Below are 14,858 nucleotides of genomic sequence, written 5' to 3' on the forward strand. Positions count from 1 at the left end.
GAATACTTTTTATACTCTGAGCCTCTTTATTTCTCTCAATCTCTTTTTCAGTGTCTTTCCTTTTCTATTTATGTGATGTGACTTTTTGTTGTTTTCCCTGACAGTGGCACAGGTGGTTAGTCCCAGGCAGGGCAGATGGGTAGAAACAGGGCCACATCGTACTGTACTTCTGAGCAGAACCAGAAGCACAGAAGAAACCTGTCTGCCTAATAATCCTTAACAGCCTCAAGTCCACATTGGCTGAGTAGACATGAGATGAGTCGAGCCACATTCTGAAGCAGCAGTCAGTCCTTTGAATCCTCAGTGCTAAGTGTGAGTCCCTCCCACACCTATGGCTGGCTAGCAGCCAATCAATGGACTGCCCCAGGCAGGGTGCCTTCCTGCTATAGGATAGCCTATGCGGAGTCGCCAGAACAGGGCAACATCCTTTTTCAGGGATTCTGTATGTTCATCCTAACTTCCGCCTTTCTCCGCCTGCTACGTTGGGTTAGCTATAGGACAGCAGAGACTCAGGGCCACGATAATGGAATACAGATCAGGTGTTGGAGAGAGAGTTGTCTGTCTCCTCTCCTGGTATAACGGGAAGAGAATAGCGCCAGATGTAACGAGGCGGAGTAGCGCTGCTAGCCTAAGATTTGCTTTTAGTTTCTACTCATTTCTGTAGAGTTGACACAATAAGACGAGGGTTGCAAAATTCCTGTTGAATTCCGGATTCTCTGCTCATTCCTTCCTTATTCCGGTTATCTTTTAACCAGGATTTCTGGAAAACCTGGGAACTTGGGGGAAGTTACTGTCATTTTGCAACTCTAAGTAAGACAGTATGCTGGATCATGTCCATCAGGGGTCAGTGTAGTCGCTGTGGTTCACTGGTTGTGTTTCCATCTGCATGCGGTCTCTGATAGACTCCTTCTCTACAGCCATACCAGCTATTTGTGGCCCTGTGACAGCTTGACATTCTCACACCTCTGTTGGACTCATGAAGAGTATAGGATGATTCACCAGGAGACCATCTGACAAGAGAGGAAAGTTTTCTACCACGTCCATGAGCCGCACTAGTGACTTTTGAATGATCAAAGAAGTGCAAGGAAGCCTAGGACAATCTCTGTATGGTGTAAGACAGGCATTGGGTGGATAGTCCATAAAGGATCACAATAAACTGCTCAGCAACAGCCCTGGGGTAAGGGGACCGAAAATAGCTCAAAACAGTAACAATGGGTCGGCGAGAATTCTGTCAAGGCGAAACACGGGAGCATAGACAGCTTGCATAGCAACTTAACCTGAACTGCTCTCCTCGACCTCAATCCCCTCAACCAATCAGAAGAACTATCTTGACAAGGACCAAACGGTCCCGTTCACAGATGGTCCGGACATTTTTGTCCCTAAGCGGTGAGTCTGCATGCTGCCTCTCATTGACGGGTCAGTTAGGGTCTGACTATGATGTGGACATCATTATGCAGGAAGGGAAGGCAGACTTGTAGGAAGTGGCTGAGAGACATACCAGTCACAGGAGAGTTGAATCATTCAGGGGACGGCGGGCCAAAATGGACGGTGAAAGTTAAAGAGGACTCCAGTTGACCATACAGCATTAGGAAAGAAGACCATCCAGAGCAGCGTTTCTTACATAAAACTCAATAAAGAAACCACGATCTGCACTCATAGCTGAAGTTGAGCTCAAGACATCTCCAATTGATGACATAAGCAGCTTCTTCACCGAGTACTTAGAGATGTACTGAGTCTGGTTTAAATAACAAACAAAAAGGTCCTAAATGTTCATTAATGCAGGGGACTTTTACTGCTTCCAGTACAGGCCGTTCTATAAGCCTATCTGCTCCATGAAGAAAAGTGATATTTTAAATTATGCAAAGACAGAATGCATTACAGAGATGTAGCACTTTGTTGTATTTTGGGGGGGTGGCTGGATCAGTGTGGAACGACGACAAGACAGCCTATAGGGAGGACGTATGGGCACTCAGAGTATGGTGTCAGCAAAACAACCTCTCATTCAACGTCAACAAAACAAAGGAGATGGCCGTGGACTTCAGGAAACAGCAGAGGGACAGCAGTGGAGAAGGTGGAAAGTTTTAAGTTCCTCGGCGTACACATCACAGACAAACTGAAATGGTCCACCCACACAGACAGTGTGTTGAAGAAGGTGCAACATCTCCTTCTTCAACCTCAGGAGGCTGAAGAAATGTGACATGTCACCTAAAACCCTCACAAACCTTTACAGATGCACAATTGAGAGCATCCTGTCAGGCTGCATCACCGCCCGGTACAGCAAGTGCACCGCCCACAACCGCAGTGTGTGGTGCGTTCTGCACAACGCATCACCGGGGGCAAACTACCTACCCTCCAGGACACCTACAGCACCCGATGTCACAGGAAGGCCAAAAAGATCATCAAGGACAACAGCCACCCGAGCCACTGCCTGTTCACCCTGCTACCATCCAGAAGGTGAGGTCAGTACAGGTGCATCAAAGCTGGGAGAGACTGAAGAACAGCTTCTATCTCAAGGCCATCAGTCTGGTAGACTGCCATTACTAACGCAGAGAGGCTGCTGCCTACATACAGACTTGAAATCATTAGCCACTTTAATAAATGGATCACTAGTCACTTTAATAAAGGTTTACATGTCTTGCATTACTCATCTCATATGTACATTACCGTTAAAGTTTGGGGTCACTTAGAAATGTCCTTGTTTTTGGAAGAAAAACTATTTGTTTTGTCCATTAAAATAACATCAAATTGATCAGAAATACAGTGTAGACATTAATAATGTTGTAAATGACTATTGTCGCTGGAAACGGCAGATTTTTAATGGAATATCTACATAGGCATACAGAGGCCCATTGTCAGCAACCATCAGTCCTGTGTTTCAATGGCACATTGTGTTAGCTAATCCAATTTTATCATTTTAAAAGGCTAACTGATCATTAGAAAACCCTTTTGCAATTATGTTAGCACAGTTAAACTGTTGTTCTGATTAAAGAAGCAATAAAACTGGCCTTCTTTAGACTAGTTGAGCATCTGGAGCTTCAGCATTTGTGGGTTCGATTACAGTTTCAAAATGACCAAAAAACAAAGGACTTTCTTCTGAAACTCATCAGTCTATTCTTCTGAGAAATTAAGGCTATTCCGTGCAAGAAACTACCAAGAAACTGAAGATCTCGTACAACGCTGTGTACTACTCCCTTCACAGAAATTGGCTTTAACCAGAATAGAAAAAGTAGTGGGATCACTAGTCACTATAATAAGGTTTACATGTCTTTTATTACTCATCTCATATGTATGAGACACAGACCTAGTCATGGTAGAGATACAGACCTAGTCATGGTAGAGATACAGACCTAGTCATGGTAGAGACACAGACCTAGTCATGGTAGAGACACAGACCTAGTCATGGTAGAGACACAGACCTAGTCATGGTAGAGACACAGACCTAGTCATGGTAGAGACACAGACCTAGTCATGGTAGAGATACAGACCTAGTCATGGTAGAGACAGAGACACAGACCAAGTCATGGTAGACACACAGACCTAGTCATGGTAGAGACAGAGACACAGACCTAGTCATGGTAGAGACACAGACCTAGTCATGGTAGAGACACAGACCTAGTCATGGTAGAGACACAGACCTAGTCATGGTAGAGACACAGACCTAGTCATGGTAGAGACACAGACCTAGTCATGGTAGAGACACAGACCTAGTCATGGTAGAGACACAGACCTAGTCATGGTAGAGACACAGACCTAGTCATGGTAGAGATACAGACCTAGTCATGGTAGAGACAGAGACACAGACCAAGTCATGGTAGACACACAGACCTAGTCATGGTAGAGACAGAGACACAGACCTAGTCATGGTAGAGACAGAGACACAGACCTAGTCATGGTAGAGACACAGACCTAGTCATGGTAGAGACACAGACCTAGTCATGGTAGAGACACAGACCTAGTCATGGTAGAGACACAGACCTAGTCATGGTAGAGACACAGACCTAGTCATGGTAGAGACACAGACCTAGTCATGGTAGAGACACAGACCTAGTCATGGTAGAGACACAGACCTAGTCATGGTAGAGACAGAGACACAGACCTAGTCATGGTAGAGACAGACCTAATCATGGTAGAGACACAGACCTAGTCATGGTAGAGACAGAGACACAGACCTAGTCATGGTAGAGACAGACCTAGTCATGGTAGAGACAGACCTAGTCATGGTAGAGACACAGACCTAGTCATGGTAGAGACAGAGACACAGACCTAGGCATGGTAGAGACACAGACCTAGGCATGGTAGAGACACAGACCTAGTCATGGTAGAGACACAGACCTAGTCATGGTAGAGACAGACCTAGTCATGGTAGAGACACAGACCTAGTCATGGTAGAGACACAGACCTAGTCATGGTAGAGGCACAGACCTAGTCATGGTAGAGGCACAGACCTAGTCATGGTAGAGACAGAGGCACAGACCTAGTCATGGTAGAGACAGAGGCACAGACCTAGTCATGGTAGAGACAGAGGCACAGACCTAGTCATGGTAGAGACAGAGGCACAGACCTAATCATGGTAGAGACACAGACCTAGTCATGGTAGAGGCACAGACCTAGTCATGGTAGAGGCACAGACCTAGTCATGGTAGAGAAAGAGATACAGACCTAGTCATGGTAGAGACACAGACCTAGTCATGGTAGAGACACAGACCTAGTCATGGTAGAGGCACAGACCTAGTCATGGTAGAGACAGAGGCACAGACCTAGTCATGGTAGAGACACAGACCTAGTCATGGTAGAGACACAGACCTAGTCATGGTAGAGACACAGACCTAGTCATGGTAGAGGCACAGACCTAGTCATGGTAGAGACACAGACCTAGTCATGGTAGAGACAGAGGCACACATGACTAGGTCTGTGTCTCTGTCTCTACCATGACTAGGTCTGTATCTCTGTCTCTACCATGACTAGGTCTGTGTCTCTACCATGACTAGGTCTGTGCCTCTACCATGACTAGGTCTGTGCCTCTACCATGACTAGGTCTGTGACTCTACCATGACTAGGTCTGTGTCTCTATCATGACTAGGTCTGTATCTCTGTCTCTACCATGACTAGGTCTGTGCCTCTACCATGACTAGGTCTGTGCCTCTACCATGACTAGGTCTGTGCCTCTACCATGACTAGGTCTGTGCGTCTACCATGACTAGGTCTCTGTCTCTACCATGACTAGGTCTGTGCCTCTACCATGACTAGGTCTGTGTCTCTGTCTCTACCATGACTAGGTCTGTGTCTCTGTCTCTACCATGACTAGGTCTGTGTCTCTACCATGACTAGGTCTGTGTCTCTGTCTCTACCATGACTAGGTCTGTATCTGTCTGTCTCTACCATGACTAGGTCTGTATCTGTCTGTCTCTACCATGACTAGGTCTGTATCTGTCTGTCTCTACCATGACTAGGTCTGTATCTGTCTGTATCTACCATGACTAGGTCTGTATCTGTCTGTCTCTACCATGACTAGGTCTGTGTCTGTCTTTCTGCCTTGACTAGGTCTGTGTCTGTCTGTCGGCCATGACGAGGTCTGTGTCTGTCTGTCTGTCTGCCTTGACTGGGTCTGTGTCTGTCTGTCGGCCATGACTAGGTCTGTACTTGTCTACCCTTCAACTTTCCTCTTGTAATACAACCTAATTTCCATAGTGATATGACAACCACTGTCTTTCCCAGACACTCACACCAGGCCTCTCCGCTGTGAACCCTGCATGTTAGACAGCACAAGGAACGAAGGTGCGTCTCAGCGACAGCGTCTGTTTTGCATCGGCTGTATTTTTGCATAGTTTACATCTGCATCTTAATGAAAGAACCTGTTCATCAAAAGTGATGAAATGCATTTTGTGAATGTTGACTTATCCACGTTGTTAAGGAGAAATCTGGTTATGTGCAGCCTGGGAGGGGAGGGGAGAGAAGGGGAGAGGAGAGGAGGGGAGGGGAGGGGAGAGATAAGATCTTGTCAAGCAAGAGAATGGCGTCTGTCCCTCTGGCTGAAGGACATGCCGTACACACACACACCCACACACACACAGAGTAGAGGAGGACGGAGGATGAGTGGCTGGGTGGAGGAGGGAGGGAGGTGGTGGATGAGGAGGAGGGGGGGGATGACAGACAGTCTCTCTGGGGTTTAGCATGTGGTTGGGCTGTTCTGTAACCATCCATTGAACCATGAATGTGGTGTGTAGTCAGGCCCCAGTAGAGACAGCCGGGGTTGGTAGAGCTGAAAGTCACAGGCTCCATGCTGAGAGATGATCACTCTGGATGGGGTTAAAGATTGATGGGGTTAAAGATTGATGGGGTTAAAGATTGATGGATCGGCAGATGGACCGAAAAACATGATGAAAACCTGTTTGTACCTGCTCTATGTCTACAGGCACTACACACACACACACACACACACACACACACACACACACACACACACACACACACACACACACACACACACACACACACACACACACACACACACACACACACACACACACACACACACACACACACACACACACACTTGGCTTAGCTCCATGGATTACACACATGTGTTGAGGGCCAGTCAGCTTTCCATGCAAACAAAGGCATGTGTTTACACGCACACACACTTGCACATATGTACACAAACCTTTTCCCACATACAGTGTCTGAATATCGAGAGACCCATCAAGACCCTCTGCCATCTGCTTATCCTCCTTTTCACTTCACTCTCTTGATTACACATCATCAGAACACATGTTCCTTTTCACTCCACTCTCTTGATTACACATCATCAGAACAAATGTTCCTTTTCACTCCACTCTCTTGATTACACATCATCAGAACACATGTTCCTTTTCACTCCACTCTCTTGATTACACATCATCAGAACAAATGTTCCTTTTCACTCCACTCTCTTGATTACACATCATCAGAACAAATGTTCCTTTTCACTCCACTCTCTTGATTACACATCATCAGAACAAATGTTCCTTTTCACTCCACTCTCTTGATTACACATCATCAGAACAAATGTTCCTTTTCACTCCACTCTCTTGATTACACATCATCAGAACAAATGTTCCTTTTCACTCCACTCTCTTGATTACACATCATCAGAACAAATGTTCCTTTTCACTCCACTCTCTTGATTACACATCATCAGAACACATGTTCCTTTTCACTTCCTTTTCACTAGTCATCCGACTACCACCTAGTACGGTCAGTCCTATTAGTAAGAGCACTGTGTTGTGTTCCACGGTTTCACTTTAACTGTGATGACGCAAAGGGTTTGTTGTGTTTTTCCATCTTGACTGGGTAAACACGTCGCACCAGATCCCCTCAGTCCCCACTTCCTGCTTCCTCTACCCAGCAGACCAGACCAGACTAGACCAGCGCTCTGCTCTGCTCGGTGACAATTATTGTCGCTGTAACAATGGGAAATCGGAAAGATGGCATTTCTACTGACAGGCCTAGGTGGAAACGGATGAATATTATCTCTCCTAGCTCTCGCTCCCTTTTTCTCTCTCCTCTCTCTTGCTCTGTCTCCTCTTTCTCTCCCTCCCCCTTGTCATCTCTCCGGCTCTGTGGAAAAAGCCAGGTTGCAGAAGCGAGGGAGAGAGGGAGGGAGACAGATCGTACCCCAGTAATCACCACTTGAGGTGAATCATTCGCTGTAATAATATCTGCAGTTTAACCAATCCATCTTTCTCTCTATCTTTCTGCTCTGGTGATAAATCTGTCTATTCTCTCCTCCGCCCTGCAGTCACTATCATCTTGTCACTCCCCCTTTGCCTCCCTCCCTCACTCATAGGTCTGCCTCTCCCTCGCTACCTCCCTCCTCCCCCCCCCCAAACTATTTCTCCCCATCAGACACAGTAGATTTGTAGATTTTGCTCCTCCAATCTCGACGTGAGTCTCTCTGGATTTTTCTCAAGCGATGCTGTGTTGTCTCAGAAAGGAAAGGTAGTGACATTTCCACAGAGAATATTCTCTGTATATCTGTGTACAGTATCCCAGCAGTACTGTCTCTCTCTGGCTTCGTATGACACAAGTTGCCGTTAATTGAGAGGTGATTCTCAGAGGAGATCCATAATTCACTGTGAAGTAGAAAGGAGAGAGTAGAGGAGAGGAGAGGAGAGAGAGAGTGGAGGAGGGAGAGGCGAGAGAGGGAGAGTAGAGTAGAGGAGAGGAGAGAGAGGGAGAGGAGAGAGAGGGAGTGCAGGGAGAGGAGAGGTAGAGTAGAGGAGAGAGAGGGAGAGGAGAGAGAGGGAGAGGAGGGAGAGGAGAGGGAGAGGAGAGAGAGAGAGGGAGAGTAGACGAGAGAGAGGGAGAGTAGAGTAGACGAGGGAGAGTAGAGTAGAGGAGAGAGAGGAGAGGGAGAGGAGAGAGAGAGGGAGAGTAGAGGAGAGAGAGGGAGAGTAGAGGGGAGAGTAGAGTAGAGGAGAGGAGAGAGAGGGAGAGGAGAGAGAGGAGACGAGAGAGGGAGAGTAGAGGAGGGAGAGTAGACGAGAGAGAGGGAGAGTAGACGAGAGAGGGAGAGTAGAGGGAGAGTAGACGAGAGAGAGGGAGAGTAGAGGAGGGAGAGTAGACGAGAGAGAGGGAGAGTAGAGGAGAGAGAGGGAGAGTAGAGGAGAGAGAGGGAGAGAGAGGGAGAGTAGAGGAGGGAGAGGGAGAGTAGAGGAGGGAGAGGGAGAGTAGAGGAGGGATTGGGAAGGGGAGTGGAGAGAGGATGCATTTGGACACCAGATGCCAGAAGAGTCAGTGTGGCTTTCTCTCTCTGACCCCATTTGACACATTAGTTCTGGGTGTAAATGAATAAACGGTATCTTGCGTCCTTATTGTCCGTCGTTTTAGACAGGGCTTAGTTAGAGCTGCATACATTTGCCTTATCTTTATACGTAGATCTTTCCATATTGTCTACTGCAGTTTCCCAGTGTCTAAACTGGAATAATGCAGTTGAGAAGCAAGTGAACTCCTCTAATCAGCCATTGCTTTCTGTCTGTATTTTCGTCCGTCCTCTGTGGCTTCAAAGTGTGGACTTAAAGAGACCTTTGTAAAGGAATGTGAATGAAACTGCTGCTCTTACACTGTAGCACACTACTGCTGTGAGGGGGAAAGAGGGAGGGACTGTCTCTTTGTCGGTTTCTCTTTCTCTCTCTCGCTTTCTCTCGCTCTATATTTCTCTGTCTCGCTCTATCGCTCTCATCTCTGGAGAACCTTTCTGTGGCTTGGTGTAGTGATTAAGTGGGCCAGTGCAGCTCACTTCATTCCATTACAGTACATAAAAGCAGGTCTTTCACAGAAAAAGCCCTTAAATAGGGAGAGACTGAAACAGAGAAAAGGATGCTTGTTGGTCTCTCTCTCTGTCCCTCTCTCTCTCTCTCTCTCTCTCTCTGTCTCTCTCTCTCTCTCTCTGTTTCTCTCTCTCTCTCTGTCTCTCTCTCTCTCTCTCTCTGTTTCTCTCTCTCTCTCTCTCTCTCTCTCTCTCTCTCTCTCTCTCTCTCTCTCTCTCTCTCTCTCTCTCTCTCTCTCTCTCTCTCTCTCTCTCTCTCTCTGTCTCTCTCTCTCTCTGTCTCTCTCTCTCTCTCTGTCTCTCTCTCTCTCTCTCCTCTCTGTCTCTGTCTCTGTCTCTGTCTCTCTCTCTCTCTCTCTCTCTCTCTCTCTCTCTCTCTCTCTCTCTCAAATTCAAATTCAAGCTGCTTTATTGGCATGAAAAACATTGTGTCAATATTGCCAAAGCAACAATGTATACAATATACAATATACATTGTAACAAATTTATAAATGATAGCAAATAATATAAAATGGTAACAGTCAATAGTAGAAATGTAATAAATATAAAATCTAATTATGGAAAATGAAACTATAACTAACTTATAACTAAATAACGGACATATTCTTCTTTATATCAATACTACAACTACAATCATCATTACTACGACTACTACTACCATCACTAAACTGTTATCACTATAATACTGTTATCACCATATTTGGAATGATAAACATTAGTAATTATAGTAATTACAATAATAGTAATAATAAGTAAGTTACTGTTTACTATGCAGATGTTATTATTCAGTGTCCCTCAGGCTATGGCAGGAAAATACATATTTGGCTGCAAGAGGAGCCATTGCTCCTTCGCCCATGAGTATTCTTAGTTTTTCCTCTGGGTTCAATTTGTAAAAATTTGGAATATATGTAGTCATTTCTGTGAATAATGAATCTCTTTGTGAGGAATATTTCTCACAGTAAAGGAGAAAGTGCATCTCTGTCTCTACCTCCCCTGTCATGCAGTGACCACATACACGCTCCTCTTTGGGTAGCCATGTCTTTTTATGTCTGCCGGTTTCTATTGCCAATCGGTGGTCACTCAGCCTGTACTTGGTAAGGATCTGTCTCTGCTTCGTATCTCTGACTGAGTAGAGATAATCAGCCAATTCATATTCTCTGTTTAGGGTCAGATAGCAATTTAGTCGGCTTTGGGATTTTGTTTCGTTTTTCCAGTATTGTAAATATGATTCCTTTGATTGGTTCATGATTTTGCTTATTGGAATTCTTTCTTTTGAAGCAGTGCTGGTGTCTGCTTGGTTGGTGAGGTCCAACACCAGCTGACTGAGAGGACTCGTTTCTGGGCTCAGCTCTTGGGCTTGAAGTGCTTTAAATTGCAGACTCGAATTTGGACTTGAATTTAGATGCAGCCAACATTTTAATGATCTTTTCTGTATCTTCATTATTACTGGAAAACGGCCCAATTCTGCCCTACATGCATTAGTTGGTGTATTTCTCTGGACTTGTAGGATTTTCCGACAGAATTCTGCATGTAGGGCTTCAATTGGATGTTTGTCCCACATTTTAAAATCCATTTTATTGAGTGGCCCCCAAACCTCACTTCCATAAAGTGCTATTGGTAGGATTACACTGTCAAATATTTTAGTCCAAATTTTAATTGGGATGTTGATTTTGAATAATTTCATTTTTATTGCATACATTGCTCTACGGGCTTTTTCCTTGAGTGCATTCACTGCCATATTAAAGTTTCCCGATGCAGATATGGTCAGACCAAGGTAGGTGTCATTTTTTGTGTGTTCAATTAAGGTATTGTTCAGGGTGAATTTACATTTGTGTTTCTGACATCTCGTTTTTTTTTGGAAAATCATGATTTTAGTTTTTTGGAAATTTACTGCCAGGGCCCAATTATGGCAATATTGCTCCAGAATATTAATGTTTTGTTGAAGACCTTCTTTGGTTGGTGATAGAAGTACCAAGTCATCAGCATATAGCAGGTATTTCACCTCTGTGTCAAATAGTGTGAGTCCTGGGGCTGGAGATTGGTCCAACATGTCTGCTAATTCATTGATATAAATGTTGAAAAGATTTGGACTCAAATTGCAGCCTTGTCTCACACCTCGACATTGTGAAAAATATTATGTTCTTTGGTTTTTGATTTTTATTGCACACTTGTTTTCTGTGTACATACATTTTATTAAGTCATACACCTTACCACCAAGCCCACTTTGTAGAATTTTGTAGAATAGCCCTTCGTGCCAAATCGAATCAAATGCTTTTTTAAAGTCAATAAAGCAAGCAAAGATTTTGCCAATTTTTTTTGGTGGACGTGTTTATTAATTAGTGTGTGTAAGGTGTATATATGGTCAGTAGTGTGATGGTGTTTATTAATTAGTGTGTGTAAGGTGTATATATGGCCAGTAGTGCGATGGTGTTTATTAATTAGTGTGTGTAAGGTGTATATATGGTCAGTAGTGCGATGGTGTTTATTAATTAGTGTGTGTAAGGTGTATATATGGTCAGTAGTGCGATGGTGTTTATTAATTAGTGTGTGTAAGGTGTATATATGGTCAGTAGTGAGATGGTGTTTATTAATTAGTGTGTGTAAGGTGTATATATGGTCAGTAGTGTGATGGTGTTTATTAATTAGTGTGTGTAAGGTGTATATATGGTCAGTAGTGAGATGGTGTTTATTAATTAGTGTGTGTAAGGTGTATATATGGTCAGTAGTGCGATGGTGTTTATTAATTAGTGTGTGTAAGGTGTATATATGGTCAGTAGTGTGATGGTGTTTATTAATTAGTTTGTGTAAGGTGTATATATGGCCAGTAGTGCGATGGTGTTTATTAATTAGTGTGTGTAAGGTGTATATATGGTCAGTAGTGTGATGGTGTTTATTAATTAGTGTGTGTAAGGTGTATATATGGTCAGTAGTGTGATGGTGTTTATTAATTAGTGTGTGTAAGGTGTATATATGGTCAGTAGTGTGATGGTGTTTATTAATTAGTGTGTGTAATGTGTGTATATATGGTCAGTAGTGTGATGGTGTTTATTAATTAGTGTGTGTAAGGTGTATATATGGTCAGTAGTGCGATGGTGTTTATTAATTAGTGTGTAAGGTGTATATATGGTCAGTAGTGTGATGGTGTTTATTAATTAGTGTGTGTAAGGTGTATATATGGTCAGTAGTGTGATGGTGTTTATTAATTAGTGTGTGTAAGGTGTATATATGGTCAGTAGTGCGATGGTGTTTATTAATTAGTGTGTGTAAGGTGTATATATGGTCAGTAGTGTGATGGTGTTTATTAATTAGTGTGTGTAAGGTGTATATATGGTCAGTAGTGAGATGGTGTTTATTAATTAGTGTGTGTAAGGTGTATATATGGTCAGTAGTGAGATGGTGTTTATTAATTAGTGTGTGTAAGGTGTATATATGGTCAGTAGTGCGATGGTGTTTATTAATTAGTGTGTGTAAGGTGTATATATGGTCAGTAGTGCGATGGTGTTTATTAATTAGTGTGTGTAAGGTGTATATATGGTCAGTAGTGAGATGGTGTTTATTAATTAGTGTGTGTAAGGTGTATATATGGTCAGTAGTGCGATGGTGTTTATTAATTAGTGTGTGTAAGGTGTATATATGGTCAGTAGTGCGATGGTGTTTATTAATTAGTGTGTGTAAGGTGTATATATGGTCAGTAGTGAGATGGTGTTTATTAATTAGTGTGTGTAAGGTGTATATATGGTCAGTAGTGTGATGGTGTTTATTAATTAGTGTGTGTAAGGTGTATATATGGTCAGTAGTGAGATGGTGTTTATTAATTAGTGTGTGTAAGGTGTATATATGGTCAGTAGTGTGATGGTGTTTATTAATTAGTGTGTGTAAGGTGTATATATGGTCAGTAGTGTGATGGTGTTTATTAATTAGTGTGTGTAAGGTGTATATATGGTCAGTAGTGAGATGGTTAGGAAGAAAGCCAATTTGACATTTACTTATTACATTTTTTTCTTGAAGAAAGGTTTGAATTCTTGAATTCAAAATGCTACAGAAAATCTTTCCCAAGTTACTATTGACGCAAATTCCCCTGTAATTATTGGGGTCTGATTTGTCTCCACTTTTGTGGATAGGGGAGATGAGCCCCTGGTTCCAGACATCAGGGAAGCAGCCAGAAGTTAAAACCATGTTGAACAATTTAAACACAGCATTTTGCAACTCAGGTGTGCTGTTTTTCAGCATTTCATTTCTGATGTTGTCTAGACCACAAGACTTTTTTGATTTAATAGATTTAAGCTTTTCATTTAGTTCTTGTTGGGTTATTGGGTCATCTAATGGATTTTGGTTGTTTTTAATGACTGATTCAAGGATGTTCAATTTTTCTTTAATTTCTAATTGGTTCTGTTGTAAGTCGTTTTGTGGGATGTTTTTGTATAGATTATCAAAATAAGTTTTCCAAATTCCTACATCTTGTATGACTATTTCTTGTGGCTTTGTTGTGCTTAAATTGTTCCACATGTCCCAGAACTGATTTTGGTCAATTGCGTTTTCAATTTCATCAAGTGTCTTGTTGGTATAATTCAATTTCTTGCATTTCAGTGTTTGTTTCTAGTGTTTCAGAGTTTCACAGTATTCATATCGTAGCTCTGGGTTGTTTTGCTGCTTATGTTTTTTGTTTGACATTTCTCTTAGGTGTTTTCTAATTGTTTTACATTCATTATCAAACCATTTGTCAGAAACATTTTGATTTTTGCTTCTGATGTTGCATTGCTTTGGTTTTCTCAAATTTGCTTTCGATGCTGCTTTTTGGAATATGCAGTTGATGTTTTGGGTAGCTGAATTGACACCATCTTTATTGTTTTGGTACTGTGAGTTATTGAAAAACTGTATAGAGTTCATCATTTCATTTGAGTTCAATGTTTCAATGAATGTCTCTGCACTGTTTGGAGCCCATCTGTATGATTGGTTTATGTTGTAAAGTTTATTGGGCTGTTTTTTTGAATGAATATTGCCAGTTAATTTCTTCAGAAACACGTTGATCTGACTGTGATCTGACAATGGTGTCTGTGGTCTGACAGTGAATGCACTAATGGAGGAGGGGTCAATGTCAGTGATGGCATAATCGACTACACTTGTCCCAAGAGCTGAGCAGTAAGTAAACTGACCTAAAGAGTCCCCTCTGATTCTACCATTAAGCATGTACAGGCCTAAGGCTCGACAGAGATGTACTAACTCTTTTCCATTTTTGTTCAGTATTCGGTCAGGACTGTTTCTATTATTTATAATAGGGCTACTGTACAAGGAGGGGTGTCCAAATATGTGGTGGTTACCTCCCGCATCAGTGTAGTCAGGCTCAGAACCTGTTCTTGCATTGAAATCTCCACAAAGAAGCACTTTACCCTGCGTCTGAAATGTAATGATTTCTGTCTGGAGATTGTCAAAAAACTGATCATCATAATATGATGAATCTGAAGGAGGAGCATAAGCTGCACATATGTAAACATCATTGTCACAATAGATTGTACCTTTGTTAAGTTTTAGCCAAATGTGAGTGGTACCTTTT

The 14,858-nt window shown here is 42.8% G+C and overlaps 1 protein-coding gene across 1 annotated transcript in view; it reads left to right on the plus strand.

Moving 5' to 3' along the window:
• The window catches only part of LOC124044351 (trafficking protein particle complex subunit 9-like), a 393,465-nt gene that overhangs the window by 233,680 nt on the left and 144,927 nt on the right, over window positions 1–14,858 (plus strand). The window contains exon 21 of the mRNA XM_046364005.1: window positions 1,319–1,386. Within this exon, the coding sequence (XP_046219961.1) occupies window positions 1,319–1,386 (68 nt within the window). The remainder of the gene's footprint in view (window positions 1–1,318; window positions 1,387–14,858) is intronic.

This window comes from Oncorhynchus gorbuscha, linkage group LG09 (genome assembly GCF_021184085.1).
Source record: "Oncorhynchus gorbuscha isolate QuinsamMale2020 ecotype Even-year linkage group LG09, OgorEven_v1.0, whole genome shotgun sequence".
Taxonomy (NCBI): Eukaryota; Metazoa; Chordata; class Actinopteri; order Salmoniformes; family Salmonidae; genus Oncorhynchus; species Oncorhynchus gorbuscha.